This window comes from Petaurus breviceps, unplaced genomic scaffold (assembly GCF_028583685.1).
Source record: "Petaurus breviceps papuanus isolate PSGF00001 unplaced genomic scaffold, PetGlider_PUasm1.0 208, whole genome shotgun sequence".
NCBI lineage: Eukaryota > Metazoa > Chordata > Mammalia > Diprotodontia > Petauridae > Petaurus > Petaurus breviceps.
This window is the reverse complement of record NW_027185852.1, coordinates 32,250,359-32,272,219: the sequence shown is the minus strand read 5'-3', so window position 1 is coordinate 32,272,219 and position 21,861 is coordinate 32,250,359. Positions and strand designations below refer to the sequence as shown.

The 21,861-nt window shown below is 40.0% G+C and overlaps 1 protein-coding gene across 5 annotated transcripts in view; it reads right to left on the bottom strand.

Moving 5' to 3' along the window:
• LOC138165446 (ecotropic viral integration site 5 protein homolog) overlaps positions 1–15,954 on the bottom strand; it is a 219,209-nt gene extending 203,255 nt beyond the window's left edge. For 2 of the 5 annotated variants that reach the window (XM_069093820.1, XM_069093821.1), the window contains exon 1: positions 15,852–15,953. In XM_069093820.1, the coding sequence (XP_068949921.1) occupies positions 15,852–15,905 (54 nt within the window). In that variant the 5' untranslated portion in view covers positions 15,906–15,953. Of the gene's footprint in view, positions 1–15,851 lie in introns of all 5 variants that reach the window. The other 3 variants (XM_069093825.1, XM_069093826.1, XM_069093818.1) reach the window with 2 other exon arrangements.
• Between the last annotated feature and the right edge of the window lie 5,907 nt (positions 15,955–21,861).

The following is a 21,861-nucleotide window of genomic DNA, read 5'->3' as shown; positions in this document are numbered from 1 at the left end:
TCTATCAGTTCTCCCCAAATCTCATCTAATAATTGGTTCAATAAAGTCTAATAACTGCAAGATGGAGAGGCTTCAAGATGTTCTACCCCCCACCCCCAGCTAAGATTAAAGCCCTGGAATTTCATTGGCTGCAATATTTGCAATTAGGCTGCTTGAGTGAATTCATGGCATTTCATAACTTTGATTTTAATCGTCAAAATAACTACAAAGCAGGAAGCAAGGCCACGACTTTTCTAAATATACTTACTTCCACAGAGTGGAAGTGTGACTGAGGTGTCGTTTCCTGGTCCAAAAGGATACCCATTCACTTGGAATGGACTTTTAGTTAATGCAACTCAAACAAATACTGTATGCAAGTGAACTTTCTTTTCATTATCTCAGACTACTAGATGTTCTTCATGCTTAATACTCTAATGGATCTGTGATCTCATCAATTCAATTCCACAAGCCTGTATTACATGAAACAGCTAGGTGACACAGTGGAAAGAGATTGGACCTGGAGTCAGGGAGATATGTATTCAAATTCTATTTTAGCCACTTACTACCTGGTGACCCTAGACAAGTCACTCAACCAGTTTCAGTTTTCTCATCTGTAAAATGGGGATTAATAACAGCAACTAATTATTAATAATAGGACCTAACTGTTGTAAGGATAAAGTAATATTTGTAAAGCACTATGTCAATACTAGCTATTAAATGTCACCATGTCTGAATAAGTAAAGGGAGTTTCATCACTGGGAGGTTCATTCACCAATGAACTCACAAGCCAAGAAAAAAAAATATGCTAGGCACTCTGCTATGTGCTGGGGCCATAAAGTCAAAAATGATCATTGGGATCCAGACGAAGATCCAAACCCATCTATGCCTGCCCGTTTTGCAGTCCCACAAAAACAGCCAACCTCCTCTGTTTCACCAACATCCAACTATCTTAAAATGGATAAAAGATCAATTAAATGGACTAAAAACTTCCCTGGACAAAGGACTGGGCAGCCACTGGGTACATTATAAATTCAAGTCATCCAACTTCAACTGGGCCCTCACTGCAACAAGGCAGTCCTTTTATTTCTCTCTAATTGATTCTCTATCTCACGCCTGCACAAAAGCTTTTTCAAACCTTTTATTCAGTCCTCAAGCTTCCCACACTGACCCCTCCCTCCCCCTCCATCAACTGACGACTTTTGCCTTTGACTTTACTGAGAAAATAGAGGCCATTTGACTGAGCTCCATCTTCTTGCCTTCTCCTCATCTCAAAACCCCTTGACATATGCCCCCTACTCCCCAGGGTGGGTCTCCTTTCTCCCAGGCTCTAAGAGTTAGGTGTCCCGACACCTTGCCAAGGCCACATCAGTCATATATCTATCAGAGCCCCCTTTCTCTCCTGCAGATTTCCATCATAATCTTCTCTCTTTCCAGTCTTCAGGGTCTTCCTATTTCCTACCTTCAGACATACCCAAGTGTCCCCCACTGAGGCAGCTAGTGGATAGCAGACTGGATTTGGAGCCAGGGGAAATCCTGCCTCTGCCACCAGCTGTGTCACAGGGGCAAGCCACTTAATCCTCTTAACCTCAGTTTCCTCAACTGTAAAATGAGGGTAATAATAGTACCTACAGAGTAATTTCTGAGAATCAACTGAGATAGCTTATGTAAAGTGCTTTGCAAATCTTACAGTTCTCTACATAAATGCTAGCTACTATGATTCTTTTTCTTTGCCTAATCCCAAACTTCCTAACTCATCCTTTGACTGAAAATGCTGTCTCCAAAGTTAGCAATAATATCTTAATTGCCAAATCTGTTGGTCTTTTTTCAGTCCTATCCTCCTAATAATAATAGCTAACATTTTTACAGAGCCTTAAGGTTTACAAAGTGCTTTTATTTTCACAATAATCCTGTGAGAGAGATACTATTATTATCCCCCCAAAGGCTAAATAATTTGCCTAGGATTACACAGCTAGTAAATGTCTGAGGTAGGATGAGAACTCAGGTCTTCCTGACTCTAGGTCCAATGCTTTATCTACTGTGCCACCTGACTGCCCCATACCTACCTCTGCCTTTAGGGGCAACCAGGTGGCACAGTAGAGTACAGGACCTAGAGTCAGAAAGATCTGAATTTAAATTAAACCTGACATAATACTAGCTATATGACCCTGCACAAGTCACTTAACCTCTGCCTGCCTAAATTTGCTCAAGAGTAAAATGGATATGATACTAACACCTACCTCTTAGCACAGTGTGGTGTACATAGTAAGAGCTCAATACAAGCTTGTTTCCTTCTTTCCTTCCTTCCTTCCTTCCTTCCTTCACACTGATGACCACCCTCTCCTCCTGGATATTCTGTCCTCTCTGGGCTTTCATGACACTACTCCCTCCTGTGTCTTGTCATACCTGCCTAAGCATTCCTCAGTTTTCTCATATCATACCCTGTCCCTGTCAGTGTTTAACAAGGCTCTGTCCTAGGTCCCCTACACTTCTCTCTCTACACCTTCTCTTTTGGCAATCTCATCAGCTCTCATGGGTTTTAATTATCATCTCTGATAACTGATGACTCACACATGTACCTATATCCAGTCTTAGCTTCTCCCCTGAGCTTCATTCTCACGTCATCAATTACCTATTGGATATTTCCAACTGGAGATCTCAAAAACATCTCAAACTCAACTTCCAAAACAAAACTCATTCTCTTTCCTGCCAAATCTCCACTTCTTCCAAACTCCCCATTTTTCTTGAAGACATTGCCCTTCTTCCAGGATCCCCAGTTCAAATCCTCAGTGTTAGCCTCAAGTCCTCTTTCTCCCTGACCATACATATTGAATTCGTTATCAAATCTTGTCAGTTCTACCACCACAGCGTCTCTCATTCAGTCTCTCTACTCAGAACATCATCACCTCTCACCTGAATTATCTAAATAGCCTAGTCATTACTACATCTGGGTCCCAAAGATATCATAAAAATGAGAAAAGGACCTACATGCACAAAAATATTGATAGCAACTCTTTTTTTGTGGTGGTAAAGAAATGGAAATTGAGATAATGTCCATCAATTGGGGAATGGCTGAATAAGTTGTTGTATATGAATGTAATGGAATATTATTGTGCTAGAAGAAATGAAGAGCAGGTGAATTTCAGAAAAACCTGGAAAGACTTACATGAACTGATACTGAATGAAGTGAGCAGAACCAGGAGATCATTGTACACAGTAACAGCAATATTGTGTGATGACCAACTTTGATAGACTTAGCTCTTTTCATAATGCAGTAATCCAAGACAATTCCAAAACACTCATGACAGAAAATGCTATCCATATCCAGAAAAGAGCTACGGAGTCAATGCAGAATGAAACATACTATTTTTTTTCTTTCTCATGGTTTTCCCTTTTGTTTTGATTCTTCTTGCACAATGTGACTAATGTGGAAATATGTTTAATATGATTATACATGTATAGCCTGTATCAAATTTCATGCCATCTTGGGGAGAGGGGAGGCAAAGGAAGAGAAAATATTTAGAACTCAAAATCTTATAAAAATGAATAATTTTTAAAAAGAGTTCAACTATTAACTCTTTTGTGGAAAGTAGTGAGGTGATGAAGAGGGTGATTTGGTGTGGGAAGGGATAGGATAAATTGATGATGGAGCTAAAAGGGTGAAACCAAAGAAGGCTTCTCCAACCTTTCTACTTCCATCATTCAACAAGCATTTATTACATGTGACTTTCCCAAGGTCACACAGCTAAAGGGCTTTTAAATGCCAAACAGAGGCAAGTCACTTAATTTTTGCATGCCTCAGTTATCTCAACTATATAATGGGGACAATGACAGCACCTCCCTCCCAGGGTTGTAGTGAGGATCAAATTAGATAATAATTGTAAAGAGTTTAGCACAATGCCTGGCACGTAGTAAGTACTGCATAAATGTTAGCTATTATTATAATCTTCAACTCTAAAAGCAATAAATAACCATTGGAGTTTCTTAAAATAGAGGAGTGACATAATAGAGCAGCACTTCAAGAAAATCACTTTGGCAGCTTCACAGAGCATAGATTGGAAAGGGGAGAGACTTAACGTAGGAAGAAAACTAGTTTTTCTATACTAGAAATTAGAATAATTCTGCACTAGTATAATTCTCCTATACTAGAAATTAGTATAATTTAGGTGCATATGTTGGTCATGTGAATAGAGAGAAGAAGACAGACCAAGAAACCTTTTGTGGAGATAAAAATTAAAAGATTCAGCAACTGGATTATGTGGGATCAGAAACAGCTAGGAGTCAAGGATAAAGTCAAGATTGTGAACCTGGGGGGCAGCTAGGTGGCACAGTGAATAGAGCACTGGCCCTGGAGTCAGGAGGACCTGAGTTCAAATCCGACCTCAGACACTTGACACACTTACTAGCTGTATGACCTTGGGCAAGTCACTTAACCCCAATTGCCCTGTCTTCCCCTCTCCAAAAACAACAACAAAAAAAAAAAGATTGTGAACCTGGCTGACTGAAGGAATGGTAGAGTTCTCTACAAAAGTAGAGAAATTCAGAAGAGAACTGGGTTTGGGGAAACATAATGAGTTCTGTTTTGGACATGTTGAGATGCAAATGGGATGTCCAGTTCAAAATGTCCAATAGGCAGTTCATGATGTGTGACTAAAGCTCAGGAATGAGATTAGGGACTAGTCTCTGTAAAGATGACACTCGGTTTTATATATTTACCCCTAGTCTGCCTCCATAGGCATCTCAAACACAACAATTCCTTATCTTTCTTCTGAAACCAGCCCCTCTTCCAAATTTCCCATTATCATTACTCTTCCTTCCAATTACTCGGTTTCACAACATTGGTGTCACTCTCCAAACAATTGCCCAAATCTTATTAATTCTATCTCTACGATCTCTTGTATATGCCCCTTCTGTCTGCTCACACAGCCACCACCCCGGTCTAAGCCCTAGCCTTTTCTATTGTAATAGCTCCCTATTTGGTTTACCTGCCTCATGTCCCACCACTTTCTAAATCATCTTTCATGTAGCTACCAAAGTGATTTACCTAAAACATGAATCTTACTATGTCATCCACATCCTCAATAAACACCCATGGCTACTTATTACCTCTAGAATAAAATATATACCCTTTTGTTTGGCATTTAAAGTCTTCACAGTCTGACCCTTTCCTTTCTTTTCTATCTGGAAAAATGGAGTTACACGTGACTCCCCTTCACACACTCTATAGTTCACAGCACACTACGGTGCTGCTCCACACACAACACTTCATTCCTGTCTCTGTGTCTTTGTAAGTGTTATCATTTCCATTTGAGTGTAAGCTCCCTGAGGGAAGGCATTTTTTTTTTGTATCCCCAGTACTTAGCACTCAATAATTTGTTCCAACAATCATGAAGGAAACTGAAGCAGGTATCGTAGAGCACTTAGAACTGGACCAGACATCAAAGACACCAAGGTTATCCACTACATACCAGGCCATCGCCAGTCATCTTGACTTTTGTCCTGCCACAGGACTTCAGTGACTCAGGAAGACAGAGTGAGGCTGACAACTTTGTGCTACTTTGCCTCCCTTAATCTAATTTCACATACAAGTCAAGACATCACCCATGATGTCATTGGTCCTCTTAGGAAACAAAAGACAAAAAACAACTTCTTATCGTATCTGGCACATAGTAAACAATAAATGATTGATTGATATATAGTTTTAGGAACTGTCTGCTTAGAAATGATCATTAAATCCAAAGGAACTAATGAGGTTATCAAGTGAGACAGCTTAGAAAAAGAAGAGGACCTAAGACAGAGGCTTGGGATACCTCCAACAATTAGGGGTCAAGATATGGAAGATAAACCAGCAAAACAGACAAAGAAAGAGCAGTCAGATGTAAGAGGAGAAGCAAGAGGGTACAGTATCACAACAAGCCAGAGAAGCAAGAGGGTCCAATCTGGGAAGGTAGCCATCAAGCCACCTTGTCATAGTGGGTACTGTAGGCATCAAATAATGCAGAGAGGTCAAGGAGGAGCATTTTTTAAAGCCCTTCAGGTTTGACAATTAAGAGATCATTGGTCATTCTGTTTAAATCTAATGTTGAGGCGGTAAGCCAGATTACAAAAATTGAAAAGAACAAATTTTTGTTCATTGAAAATAATTACATTTTTAAAAGGTTTGAGAAGCAATCAAGAGAGAGACTGCAGGGGCAGCTAGGTGGTGCAGTGAATAGAGCACTGGCCCTGGAGTCAGGAAGACCTGAGTTCAAATCTGGCCTCAGACACTTAATACAAAAACTAGCTGTGTGACCTTGGGCAAGTCACTTAAGCCCAATTGCCCTCCAAAAAGAAAAAAAAGAGAGAGAATGTAGAGGCAATAAAGAATGATAGTTTTGGGGGCAGCCAGGTAGCACAGCGAGTAAGAGCACTGACTCCACTGTCGGGATGAGTTGTGGATCGAATCTGGGCTCAGACACTTAGCACCCACCCAGAAATAACTGGCCGTGTAACCTTGAGCAAGTTGCCTAACCCCGATTGCTTTAAAAGAAAAAAGAATGATAGTTTTTTCTAGGAGTTTAAAAAGAGGAGAGGTGTAGGATGATAACTTGAGAGATACATTTACGATATCAATTATTGTATTCTTACACCTCTAGGCCCTTGTTCATACTTTACCCTATGACTAGAATTTTCTTTCTCCCATTTTCCTGCTGAATTTTCTTCCATCCTTTATTTTAAAAAAATTATCAAGAATATTTTTTTCCCTTTCACATTCTACTTTTTTTCTTTCCCCTGCTGGAAAAGAAAAAAAAAAGAAAAACAAAACCCTTATAACAAATATATGTGTTAAAGCTGTATTTATATGTATATATACATATATGTGTATATGTGTGTGTATACATACATATATATATACACACCCATACATATTTGGCCACATCCAAAAATGTATGTTTCATTCTGCATATTTAGCTCATTATCTCTCTCAGGAGCCAGCTAGTGTTCTTCATCATCAGTCTTCAGTAATTAAGATTGGTCATTGTGTACTCAAATTGTTCAGTGCTGTTTGTCTTTAAAAATTCATTCTAGTACAACTTGTTCTCCTGATTCTGCTCACTTCATTCTGAATCAGTTCATACAAGTCTTCCCAGGTTTCTCTAAAAGTCTTCTTCATCATTCCTGATGGGACAATAATATTCCATTATATTCATATACCATAATTTGTTTAGCCATTGCCTGATCTGTGGTCATCTCCTTAGTTTCCAGTCCTTTACTACAACAAAAAGAGCTGCTACAAATATTTTTGTGCATACGGGCTCTTTTCCTCTTTCTTTGATCTCTGTGGGGTATAGACCTAATAGTTGTTATCACTAGGTCAAAGATTAGACAAAGCTTAGTAAGTTCTGGGGCTTAGTTACAAATTGCTTTCCAAAATGGCCATACCAATCCACAGCTGCATTAATGCATCAATGTACATGTTTTCCATAAGATTCTTCCAAACTGTCATTTTCCTTTTTTTGTCAATCTTGACGAGTGTGAGGTGGAACCTCAGAGTTGCTTTAATTTGTGTTTCACTATTAGTGATTTGGAGCATTTTTTTCATATGGCTACAAATAGCTTGGGTTTCTTACTTTGAGAATTGCTTCTTCCTATCCGTTAACCACGTTTCAAATAGATAACAGGTATTTTTCTTATTAGAAAAGAGACCTTTAGGGGTGGCTAGGTGGCGCAGTGAATAGAGCACCAGCCCTGGAGTCAGGAGGACCTGAGTTCAAATCCGGCCTCAGACACTTGACACAAAAACTAGCTGTGTGACCTTGGGCAAGTCACTTAATCCCAACTGCCCTCCCCCCCCAAAAACAAACAAACAAATAAATAAATGAAAAGAGACCTTTACTAAAGAAACTTATAGGAAAAAAAATCTCAGTTAACTGTTTCCTTTATAATCTTAGCTGCATTGGATTTGTTTGTGTAATTTTAAAATGTTTATGTCATCAAAATTTCACACCATCCCTACCCCCAACCTTTAAAGCCTGACTCTAGTATTACTTTCTCAAGGAATCCTTCCCAGATCCTTGACATCAGTATCACCTTACCCCTCAGACCTCAGATAGCTCTTTGTTTTCATCTAATCACAGAATATAAGTGCTGAAAAAAACCTTAAAAATCATTAATGAGAAACAGGGTAATATAATGGCTAGAGTTCTAGACTTGGAAACAAGGAAAGCTTATCTATGTGACTATTGTCAAGCCACTTAGCCTCAGTTTTCTCATCCATGAAATGGGGATATTAATGTTTTTGGTGCCTTACTCAGAGGGTTGTTTCAAGGATCAAATGAGGGAATGTAAATAAAACATTTTGCAAATTTTAAACTTTACTTAAGCATCAGACATAATATCATGTAGTCCAGTCTTCAGACATTTAACTAGCTGTATGATCCTGAGTATGTCACTGAACCCTCTTTGCCTCAGTTTCCTCATCTGTAAAATGACCTGGAGAAGGAAATGGCAAACCGCTCTAGTATCTGCCAACAAAACCCCAAATATGGGGTCAGACATGACTGAAAAAGAACTGAACAACAATAAAAGTCCAATTCCCAGAATAGAAGGATGTGGAAACTGAGACCCAGAGAGGTTAAGTGATTTCCCCTAGGTCATGCAATTAGTAAGTGGCAGAGCAAAGATTTACATCAGGTCTTTGGACAACAGATTATTTCCCCAACTGGTAACCCTCAAGTGCATTTATTATGCGGAATTGTACATTAAATTGTAAGATTCTTAAGATAAGGCAACTTTTCATTCTGACTAGAGCCAAATACAATCTTTTGCATATGTAAGTACTTAATAAATGTTTGATGGTGGAGAGGTTGCTTCTTCTCGGGACGGTAGCATACAAAACAGAACCATAACAGATCCTGTATAGTGGTTAGTGGCACTGTCTTCCAAAATGCTCAAGACTTTGTTCAGTAGTTATTCATTGCTCTAAAGAGAGGACTAAGAAATCCTTCTGCTACCTGCTGTATCACATAACATCACAGCCATGGACTGGCTCACTGGAGAGGTCCAGTGCTCTATCTACTATACCACCTAATTGCCCTGGGTATCAGTTTCCTCATTTGTGAAATGAGGAGTTGGGTTAGATGACCCCTTCCTGTTACTTATGACCTTATAAGAAGGTAGAAGACCCTCTGACAACAAAAACAAAATAAATGTATCAAATGAGTTAACATATGCAAAGTATTTTGTAAACCTTAAAGTACTAATATAAAGGCTAGCTATTATATGAAGGTATTAGCTGTTATTAAAAAAGAAATTTTGTCCACTCAAAGGACTTGTATTTGTTTCAACTTTTCTTTAAGGCCTAAAGACAGAAAGACTTGTGGCCAGTGGCATTGAAAGCAACTTTAATGGGTTGGGTCATCACAGTCATATTCCAGGAAAAGCCAGAAATACTGTTCCAAAGCCCCATAGATTTATGAAGAGTTCAATGGAGGCAACATGGAACAGTGAAGGGATCTCTACATCTGAAGAAAGATGTAGAAAGCAGCATGATTACAGAAAAACTGGGAAAGATGTACAAGAACTGATACAAAGTGAAGTTAGCAGAACTAGGAAAATACAATGAGCAACTGTTGGCAACTGTAATGGGAATGGGAATTTTAAGATCTTCCCTACCCCTTAATAGATCTAGGGGGGAATTTGAAGATCTTCCCTGTTTTGAAAGTAAACTCTGCCCCCTAATAGGCTGAATATAATCACATGAAGATTGTGATGGAGGGCTGAAGGGTGAAGCAGAGCCCACAGGAAGCTGGGCCTCAGAGCCAGAGAGATGGTGGGAGAGAGAGGAGGCTCAGGCAAAGAGATAGAGAGGTTTGTGAGTAAATATTGATCTAATATTGGTAAGGCTAAAGGATGCTGTGGCTCTCAGTGTTATTGTAGCTTCTTAATATCTTTGGTACTATGATGGAATCAGCTTACTGGTTTTGGGATTGGGTTTTCTGGTGTCTAAATAAATGTTTCAGTTCTGTCCTCTATATAGAGAGTTTGGTATATTTTGCGATCAAACGTCATGTGACTTTTATAGTCATGGTCTTGATCATGATCATGGGCACTGCAAATATTGAACTGGCAATACAATAACATAGCTATGCTAAGCAATGCAATGATCAAAGATAATCCTAAAGGACTTATGATGAAAAATGCTATCCACCTCCAGTGAAAGAATTGATAATGTCTGAATACAGACTGAAGCATACTATTTCTCTCTCTCTCTCTCTTTTCTTCCTTCCTGTCTTTTTGTACAAAATGACTAATATGGAAATGTTTTACATGATTGCACATACATAATCTATATCAGACTGCTTACTTTCTCAGGGAGAGGGGGAGGACAGAATTTGGAACTCAAAACTCAAAAAAAAAACCCAAACCCAAATGTTAAAAATTGTTCTTATATGTAATTAGGGGGGAAAATAAAATATCATTCAAAAAAAGGGAGGAAGGAAGAAATAAAGAAACAAAGAAAGCAAAGAAAGAAACAAAGAAAGATCTGGTTTAAATTCCAGCTCTATTACTTGGGCAAATCATGTAACCAAGATCTTTGGGCCTTAGTTTCCTCACCTACAAAATTAGGGAATGGGAATAGATAACTGCTAGGTAAGGTTGCTTCTAGCTCCAAAACCATGATCCTAATTTTATGAGTCTAGTTCCTTCCTACAAAACCATAGGAAGGGTTTAGAAACAAATGCTGAGACCTATTTCCTCAGCATGAACGACATCAATATGAATGCTTTTCTACCTTCATCCAAGATTTGAGCACACAGGAGCTCTTTGTCCTGGTACCATATCAACCAACTTTCCATTTCTGCATGAAATTGACTCTGTAGTGGGGTCAGACAAGATGATGTGCCCACAAAAACCTTGTCACGAATTCCATTAGCCATTCTTATTTCTTCAACCTCATTGCTCACCCTACACCAATAATATAGCAGTAGTAAAATTTCCAAAGCAAATTTCTAGGAGTCAGGTAGGAGTCACAGAGACAGATTTAGCCTGTACAATAAGGAAAACATGCTAATAATTACAATTATCCCAGAGTGGAATGGACCGCCTCGAGAGACATTGGCCTCTCCATCATTGGACATCCTCCAGCAAAGGTTGGATGGTCCCTTATCAGGTAGGTTGTAGATGGTATTCCCATTCAGGGATAGGCTGAACTAAGGGGCTTTCTGAGGTTGAGTTAACTCTGAGATTCGATAATTAGTAATATCTTTATTTGAGCCCTGATATGGAATCTTACCCACTGAAAGGCTATGTCCATGGTCTCTCAAGGGTTTGCATATTTTGCTACTGTGCAAGCAGAGATATGGAAAAGCTAGGCTGTAGCTCCACAGAAAACACTCATTTTGTTACTCTTACTATAGTTGGGTACTAAGGTCAGTTATGGGGCAGCTAGGCGGTGTGCTGTGCCTGGAGTGAGGAAGAATCATCTTCCCAAGTGCAAATCTAGCCTCAGACACTTACTAGCTCTGTGACCCTCAGCAAGTCACTTATCCCTATTTGTCTCTGTTTCTTCATCTATCAAATGAGTTGAAGAAGCAACTGGCAAGTCACTCCAGTCTCTTTGCCAAGAAAACACCAAACGGGATCACAAAGTGTCAGACGCAACTGAAAATGACTCAACAACAAAAAACAAAAAAGAGTTCAATTATATGAAGAGACCTACTGTTTGGTTTGCCTAAGAGGGAGAACCTTAAAAACTTACTTTTAAGTGGGATACTTGTTCAAGCAGTTCAACCTGTGGCTTAAACATAGTGTTCTCTAACCTGTAGGAAGACTGTATGTCACTGAATGAATTGATGCAATATTTGCATTGCCCATCAGGCAGTACTTTACTTGAGCCACTAGCCCAGCAACCTGGGCAATTTTCCCCTGGTCAGTGGTAGGAGAGTCTCCTTCCAAGTCTGCAAAAGCCCTGCTGAGTATCAGAGAGCTCCCCGCCTGCAGATTCCTACCATCCTTCCCTGCTCCTCAATGAGTCCACGGTTTCAGCTGCAGCTCTAAGTGGTTTGGTTAAACCCTCAACATCTGGGTCCAAAACCAGTCTAAGAGATAAAGTGAAATATTATTCAAAATATTAAAATAGAAAATTTATATTTATATCCAGCTGATGAATCTCCCTTCTCATCTCTGCCTCCTAGCCTCCTTGGCTTCCTTTAAGTCTCAGCTAAAGTCCTACCTTCTACAAGAATCCTCTTTAATCTTAGTGTCTTCCCTCTGAAGCCTCCTCCAACTTATCCTTGTATATCTCTTCTTTGTACATAGTACTGGGTGTCCCTAAAGTCTGGACACATAGGAAATCTCATTAACTATGCATATTTTCAAGAAATGAAATGAATGAAATTTTCAACAACATTTTATTTAATTAGCATAAATTTTAGCCATGACAATTTCATATGAAGTAAAAGCTTTTATTATCTATTAGGGACAATTTTCCATATTAATGTGATTAATTTAATTTAATTAATTAATGAGATTTCCTGTGTTTCCTATGTCTTCCTATGACATGTTAATTAAAATGCATAAAATAAAATAAATATAAAAAATAAAATACATAAAATAAATAAAAATAAAAATGCTAATTAAATACAATGTTGTTGAAAATTTCGTTCATTTCATTTCTTGAAAATATGCGTAGTTAATGAGATGTCCTATGTGTCCAGACTTTAGGGACATCCTGTAGTTTACCTGTTGTCACCCTAGACCGTGATTTCCTTAACAGCAGTGTCTCTTTGTATCCCCAGGCTTAGCCTAGTGCCTGGCATAGCATACAGTAGGTACATAATCCAATTCACTTGCATATCATGCTGTCACCTCCCTAATGCCATGGTCCTCTTCCAGAAAGAAGGACAAACAGCAGCTAGTTGACTATCTCATTGGAAAAAAAAAACCCTGATGTTGGGAAAGATTGAAGGCAAAAGGAAAAGGGGATGGCAGAGGTTGAGATGGATGGAATGTCACGGGAGCAGCGAGCATGAACTCGGGCAGACTTGGAGGGACAGTGGAGGATAGAAGGTTCTGGTGTGCAATGGTCCCTGGGGTCGTGAAGAATTGGACACGGGTAAGCAGCTGAACAGCAACAACAAAAGTTGACTGACTAACCTCATCTGGGTTTCTCCCAGCTAGATTCAATATCTCAGCATGCTATGGTCATATTGTATATAGCATAACATGAAAGGAAATAACTTTGTTCTTTACTTGCTTCCAGTCATGTCCCAGCTGCTGGACAGTTGTTCAGTCCCACTCTTCATGACCACTTGGACCGTACTGTCTATGGGGTTTTCTTGGCAAAAAATCTCAGAGTGGTTTGCCATTTCCTCCTCCAGTGGATTAAGTCAGACAGAGGTTAAGTGACTTGCCCAGGGTCACGCAGGCACTAAGTGTCTCAGGCCAAATTTGAACATGGGTCTTCCAGACTCCAGCTCCAGTGCTCTATCCACCCAGCCCTTTAGTTTGTCTCCTCTTATTTCCCCTCCCAGATCTTTGGATGTGACTGGAGGGATTCCCCACTACACATAACCATAGCTAGTAGAAAGCAAGAAGGGAAGAGACTCTGTGTCAGGATCACAGACTCTAAATAATGAAAATCAGGAAAGGAAGAGATGGAAATCAGAGGGAAAGCTCCCTCTCCTGGCTAACCAGCCCAGCAGGATTCCCAAGAGTTGGTAGGCAGTCTCAGCAACTCAGGCTCCTTCCTTGCCTCTGTTCCCACCTTTGTCTCTGCTCCAGAAGCCAGATCTGTCCTACAGGGCTGGCCTCGGGAGTTTGGTTCACCTGTTTAGATCTTCATCTTCATTAACTGCAACAGTGTTTTGGCCATTCTTGTCGATCTCATGGAAACCCCAAAGTCTAAATCCAAGGAGTGTGGAGGAATGAAGGGGGAATCCAGCCCTGGAGACCACAGCATGCAGGTCTCGCCCCCCTCTATCCTTTCAGGAGACTCCTTCCCATTATAAGCACATTTTGAGACCCACAGAGAGGGGGGAGAGACAATCATTTTCTGTCTACCAAGTTTATCATCAGAAACCACTCTGTCAGCCTCCATCCCTAAATCACCATTATCCAGGGTCCAGGAGAAAATAAGAAGTCAAGGAAAGAGGGTCTAGGTTATGCCCGATTAAATTTACCCAGCCAATTAAATGAGCCCTTTTAACACATGGAGAGTTTGCTCAAGGGTTCAGTTTACAACCCTAAGCACAAGGAAAAGCATGAACCCAGGAAATTTAGGGAGAGAGAATTCATTCTATTTCCTTGGTAATGAATTTCCTTGAAATTCAAAATTTTCCCCATTTTGGCTAATGACACCTACCATCGTGGTCACTTAAATGAGGTGCCAAATGCGGTGGAAGGAGCTGGATTTGGAGTCTGGGATGTGGGTCCAAATTCTAATTTCTACACTATATTAACATTTGTGTGACTGTGGGCAGATCAATTAAACCCACCTGGGCCAGTTTCCTCATTGTCAAAAAACTGGGTTAGAACAAGAGTTCTTACCTTTTTGTTTGCCATAGACCCCCTCTGCAAAATAATGTTTTTAAATGGGTAAAATAAAATACATGAGATTTCAAAGGAAATCGATTATATTGGAAAACAATTTTCAAAATATTAACAGTTCCAAGTTCATGAACCCCTTGAAATAATAATCATAACAACATTTATATAATACTTTTAAAGGTTTGCAAAGTACTTTATATAAATTACTTCTTTTGGTCCTTATAATAACCCTATGAGGTAGTAGTATCATCCTCATTTTACGGATGAGGAAACTGAGGCTGATACATTAAGTGACTTGTCCAGGGTCACACAGCTAGTAAATATCTGAGTCAAGATTTGAATTCAGATCTTGCTGACTCCAAGTCCAAACCTATCCATTTGGCCATGGATTCTCTTTAGGAATCCTAATTTAAGAACCCTTGACCTGAAGGATCTCTGAGGTTCAACCTATTTCTTCTCTTTTAACCCCTAAATCTACAATTCCCTAAAGTTACCCATGAGTTGCTGCTCTGTGAAAGTTGTTTTGTTGTTGTTTACCCCAAGGGTTTCCCCGTATCCATGAAATTACATACCCTTCCCCCCCCCCAAAATGGTTAAAATAAAATTGAAGTTTTCATTCTGAAAGCCCCTCCCCAACAATTCCTTGTAGAGTCTCAGCTTTCTTGAGTCCAATCATTCTAAGTCACAAGTGCAGTGCATCACCTGTAAACGGTACCTTAGATTCTTCCCCTCCCTCCCTGCTTTGAGTTTGACATCATGGAGAGCTCCCCAAGCACAGGGACTGCTGGCAAAGTGCCCGAAGCATAGTGACTGTGGTTGTTATTTGTCGTTAGTTTTCGGAGAGGACCATGACACCAGGGAGGTGATGGTGCTTAATAAATGCTTATTGTCTGACTGGCTGACAACCCCCAGGATAGGTTGGCATCTTGGAGAACAGCTGGCACTGTGATGATTATTGGAATAAATCATTTTCCTTAGCCAGTGGCACTCTCCATAAAAGCTCAAGGATACCCAGATACACACCAGGTTCTACAGTGATTCTTCCTCCAAGATTAGTAGCTACACATTTATAGAATGACAAGATGGTGTGGAATAACAAAAAGCTGCCTTCTCCGCAGGCTTGCCATTAGTCAAATGAATTCTTGGCTGCCCCCCTCCTCCCCTTCCCTGGAGAGGATTAGATGAAGCAAATTCTTAAAATGAAACAGGAGAAGTAAAAGCCTCAGTTCCTGTGGGAGGTTTTTTTCCTTTCTCAGAATAAACAGAGACCACAAAGCCTTACTCAAACACAAACCTTTCATTTTAGAAACAATTTTAATTTCCAGGTAAATATTTCGAGGTCTTACCTGTCTCCCAGTGTGGTTTCCAATGGCAGTAGTCATCTTGAGAGTAACCATCATAAGCAAAAAGCCAAGGGAGATTGGGGATTTGAATTAAATTTACAGCTGACTCATGGGGAGTGGTTTATGCCACACTCCACCCAGATCCACTCCTTTTCCTCTCACCATCAATTTGTTAGGGATTAGATCTATGGGAAGCTGGGATAGTGGAGGACTGACTAGGAGGTCTGATGCATAAAGGGTTTCTCTGTTTTGCGTTTTTATTTTGATTAAAAATTCATGGAGTTTTAGCCATTGGGGGGGAGGAAGGGGGAATCATTTAACTACTATTTCATTAGAGGCAAATTCTGAACCCTTGGCAATAGGCTTTTCAAAAGGCTCCAGCCTTTGGAATTTGTCCTCTGGCTAACTCCCCTTCAGTGTTACTTGGGTGAATTTCAAGGAATTCTGCATTCATATTTTTCTTTTGGGTTATTCTTCAAACTGTAGCTGAGATTTTGTGTTCTAGAAGATGTATGATATTTACAATCATAACATTCCTGACCATTTTCAAACCATGCTGCCCCCATTGTCCTCAGCTTCTTCATCAGCCCCCTCCCTCCAGAACTCTGTCCCTGGGACTCTGGGCTCTATCTGATAAGCTTGTCTGGAACCAAGCCTCCAGGTCACTTAAAAGTCACTCCCACCACCACTTTTCCAGCTCCCTTTCTAGCACTTTTCTCTTCCAGTTCCATTGGGATGAAAGCTCCCTGAGGGCAGGCTTATATTTGTATCCCCTCTAGTGCAGCTAGGTGGTATGACAGATATCCGGCCCTGGGCCTGGAATCAGGAAGACTCATCTCCTTGAGTTCAAATCCAGCCTCATATACTTACTAGCTATGTGATCCTGGGCAAGTCACTTCACCATGTTTGCCTCAGTTTCCCCATCTGTAAAATAAGCTGGTAAAGGAAATGGCAAACCACCAGTATCTTTGCCAAGAAAACCTCAAATGTGGTCACAAAGAGTTGGACATGACTGAATAGCAACAACACATCAACCCTGGAAGGTAGATGTTATTATTGTCCTCAAAGAAAGTTTTAAGTGATCTGTCAAGGACACACAACTGATGTCTGAGACAGAAATTCAAACTCTGATCTTCTTGAGCTAAAGTCTAGTCCTCTGCACACTGGGCCACCAAGCTACTTAATCTCACCCAAATGTCACTCTCCAGGCTGGTGGAACCAGTCTCTGCTGGGTACTGCTTCTCACTGTTACTTTCTGGGACAAGCCATTCAGAGCCCTTCAAGTAACCTTAGTTCCTGTCTGCTTAAGTACACTGGCTAGAAACTTGCTTGAACAAAAACCACTGTAAGAACTGTCATAGCCATTAAATCCAGGGAAGAAAAGTCAACCAGCCATATTACCCTCCGGCTGAGTTGAATCTTATATAATGGGAGATGAAAAAGACCATAGTACCTGACACATAGTAAGCACTTACTAAATGGTTAATAAATGATTACAGATAACTGTCTAATTTAGGATCAGGTATGTCCAGAATCCTCTCTGGTTTAGCTTACAAATGAATTTGAACTAGAATAAAAAGGTAACCAAGTTAGATGGCAGATTAGGGGCAGTCACCCAGATGAACTCTCTCAACATTCCCGTCCAAACAATTTTAAAATAATGCCTCAGGGGGTGGCTAGGTGGCACAGTGATTAAGAGCCCAGGCCCAGGAGTCGGGAGATCCAGGATTGGTTCCAGTCTCAGATACTTAACACCCACACAAAAACACTTGGCCGTGTAACCTTGAGCAAGTTACTTAACCCCGATTGCTTTAAAAAATAAATAAATAAAAAATAAAATAATGCCTCAGATCAAATTTTGGACCAGCAGAGCCAACAAAAGGGTGAGACATTTTTCTGGCCTAAGGAAACTTAGGAGGTTTCCTTGTGGTTGGTCATAAGGCAGCAGGAGCCCTGGTCACAGTTCCAGGACAAATAGGAGTGCTGGTTTCTGCAGCTGCAAGGAAGCAGGTAAACACCACAGCACAGACCAGCAGAGTCATGAGTCTACTTCTCATCAGATCACACCACCTTGGAAGCACTAAAAACTAGTGCTAAAAACTCCTAGAATTAACTCTGAAAACAGCAGCCTAAAGCATGATACAGTGCTTCCCTACCACCAGGTTAGCAAAGCCCAACTCTAACATAAAGTTCAAAGTCAAGAAATAGGCTGGAAAAATGACTAAACAACAATAACAACAACAACAAATAACTTGACTATAAAAAGCTACCCAGTGACCCAGAAGAACAAAATATAAATTTAGAAGACAACAATGTGAAAACAGCTACAACAAAAAGCCTCAAAAAATGCTAATTGTACACAAGTCAAACAAGAATTCCAGGAAAAAGTAAAGAAAGAAATGAATGGTAGAGAAAAATTAGGAAAAGAAATGAGAGTGATGCAAGAAAGTTATGAAAAAAGAATTAAGAGCTTTATAAAAGAGGTACAGAAAATATTGAAGAAATAATACCTTAAAAAACAGAATTGGTCTAATGGTAAAAAGAGGCAGAAAAATTTACTGAAGAAAAGAATTCCTTAAAAAAAAGTAGAATTGGACAAATGGAAAAAAGAGGTACAAAACCTCACTGAAGAAAATAACTTCTTCAAAATTAGAAGTGTGTGAGGTGGCTAGGTGGCACAGTGAATAGAGCACTGGCCCTGGGGTCAGGAGGACCTGAGTTCAAATCCAGCCTCAGACACTTAACACTTACTAGCTGTGTGACCTTGAGCACTTAACCCCAATTGCCCTGCCCTCCCCCCTCCAAAAAAAAAGTAAAAAATAAATTAGATAAAAATTAGAAGTGTGCAACTAGAAGCTAATGACTCCATGCAAGTTACAACAAAACAAAATCAAAAGATGAAAAAAATAGAAGATGTGAAATATCTCATAGGTAAAAATAACAACTGACCTAGAAAACAGATAAGCGAGAAATAATTTAAGAATTATTGGACTTGGGGCAGCTAAGAGGCACCAGTGAATAGAGCACCAGCCCTAGAGTTCAAATCCAGCCTCAGACCCTTGACACACTTACTAGCTATGTGACATTGGGCAAGTCACTTAACCCCAATTGCTTGCCTTTCCCTCTCAAAAAAAAAAAAGAATTATTGGACTACCTGTAAATTATGATCAAAGAAAGAGCCCAGACATCATATCTTTTTTTTTTTTTTTTTAGCAATTGGGGTTAAGTAACTTGCTTAAGGTTACACGGCCAGGTGTTTCTGGGTGGGTGCTAAGTGTCTGAGCCCGAGATTCGATCTCCAGGTCTTCTCAACACTGGAGCCGGTGCTCTTACTCGCTGTGCTACCTGGCTGCCCCATCAAACCAGACATCATATCTTGAGAAATTGTAAAGGAAAGCTTCTCTGATATCTTAGATCCAGAGAATAAAATAGAAATTTAAAGACTCCTGAAAGACATCCTGAAATCAAAATTCCCAGGAATATTGTAGCCCAATTCTAGAGCTCCCAGGTCAAGGAGAAAATACAGCAGCAGTCAGATTCAAATATCATGGAATCACAGTTAGGATCACATGAGACTTAGCAGCTTCCACAACAAAGGAATGGAAGACTTGGAATATGATATTCTGGAAAGCAAAGGAACTGGGATTACAACCAAGAATAATCTGCCCAGCAAAACTGAGAATAGATATTCAGTGAAATTGAGGACTTTCAAGCATTCCTGATGAGACCAGAGCTGAATAGAAAATTCAACATTCAAACACAAGACTCAAAGGAAGCATGAAAGTAAACATGAAAGAGAAATCATAAGGGACTCCATAAGGTTACATTCCTATATGGGAAGATGATTCATGTAATTCCTAAGAATTTTATCATTAGTAGAGCAGTTAAAAGGAGTTGTTTACATAGACAGAAGTCATGGGTATGAGTCTGTTGAAATGATCCCCCCCCCCCAAAAAAAGTGAAGGGGTGAAAAAGAAGGATGCATTGGGAGAAGGGGGAAAGGAGAGATAAAATGGGGAAATTTTTCTCATGTAAAAAAGGCATACAAGGAAGAGCTTTTACAGTGGTGGGGAAAATGGGGGAGGAGGCAGGCAATGCTTGAACCTCACCCTCATCTAACTTGGTTCAAAGAGGGAAGAATATGTATACACACTCCGTTGTATATAGAAATATAACTTACTCAATAGGGAAAAAGGAGGAGAAGGAGATAAGAGAAAGGCAGGGAGGGGGAATGATGTAAGACAGAGCAGATTAAGGAAGTCAGTGGTGAAAAGAAAAATAGACTTTTGAGGAGGGACAGGATAAAAAGAGAGGGAAGAAGAAGAAAAAGAAGAAAATGGGATGGAGGGAAATACATAGTAATCATAACTGGGAATGAAATGGAAGCACATAGCATAATGGATTAGAAACCAGAGTCCAACGATATGTTCTTTACCGGAGATGCATTTGAAGCAAAAAGACAGACACAAAGTTAAAATAAAGGCCTGGAGCAGAATCTAATATGCTTCAACTGAAGTAAAAAAAGGAGCAGTAGGATTCATGATCTCAGACAAAAGAAAAAGCAAAAAATAGATCTAATTAAAAAAGATAATCAGCAGATGGACTTCACATTTACCTGGAGAGGCTTATATGAACTGATGCTGAGTGAGAAGAGCAGAACCAGGAGAAATTTGTACACAATTACAGACACAACGTATGTGTGACGACCAACTTTGATAGACTGGACTCCTCTCAGCAATGCAGTGATATGAGTCAATCCCAAAAGACTCATGATGGAGAGAAAAATGTGCATCCAGAGAAAGAACTAGAAAGAGCTGAGTTTGTATCCAGATTGAAGCAACCTACCTGATCTTTTTCCTTTTCTTGTTTGGTTTTATTTCCTCTTTACCATTTTTCATTCCATCTAATACACTCCGGCTTTATAACCTGACTAATGTCTAATGTGAAAGTATTTATAGATCCTATACTTGTTTGTATGCTGCCATGGGGGGAGAGGGGAAAGAGGGGGACAGAATATGAAACTCAAGGGATTGTGGAATTGAATCTTGTAAACTAGAAGTAAACAAACAAATTTAAAAAAAAAAAAGATAATCAGGGAAACTATATTTTTCACAGCCTTACTCCCATGCGTGACATTCTCCCCCTCCCCATCTCTGCCTCTTGCTCAGCTTCCCTGGCTTCTCTCAAGTCTAAGCTAGAGTTCCATCTTCCACAACAAATCTTTTCTAGTCCTTTTTCATTTAGTGCCTTCCCTCTGAAACGATCTCCACTTTATCTGGTATTTGCATATGGTTGTTTGCCCGTTGTCTCCCCCACTAGACTGTGAGCTCCTTGAGGACAGGGACTGATTTTGGCCCTTCTTTGTATCCCCATGGCTGAGCCCAGAGTTGAATACATGCTTGTTAAATGATGTGACTTGACATCAGAGATTAACATTATCATTATTCAGCTAGTCTCTAGCATCTCCAAACCTGTTTCCTCACTTGTAAAACAAGGATAATAATCCAGTAGATGTTGTGGGTCCCAAGGGTGAGTCCACTTTGCATCTGCCGCTTTGCCTGATCTCAACAACATGGAACAAGATGTACAGTATAAACTCATCACTTCTAATCTCACTACCATACTGCTAACTCAAGCCTTGATTAACACCACTTCCCTTAGCCTCTTGGCCCCTCTGATTGAAGGGCTGGAGGATGAGGGTCAGAAACTGCACTTTCAGGTCACCGCACTTAGCATCTGCTGCTCAACCTCGTTTCAACTCCATAGAACAAGATACCCTTATTACCCCCCCTCCCCCACCTTTCCTGCATCCTTGGGTGTGTTATCTCCCCTTTTAGACTGTAAGTTCTTTGAGGGCAGGCAGTATCTTTTTATTAATTGCATCCCCAGCACTTAGCACAGTGCTTGACACATAGTAGGTGCTTAACAAATATCTGTTGAATGGATTGGCTAAATGACTGAAGGAATGAGGAATTTTCTTCCTTTTTCTTCAGTGAGGTAGGATGGAATGAAT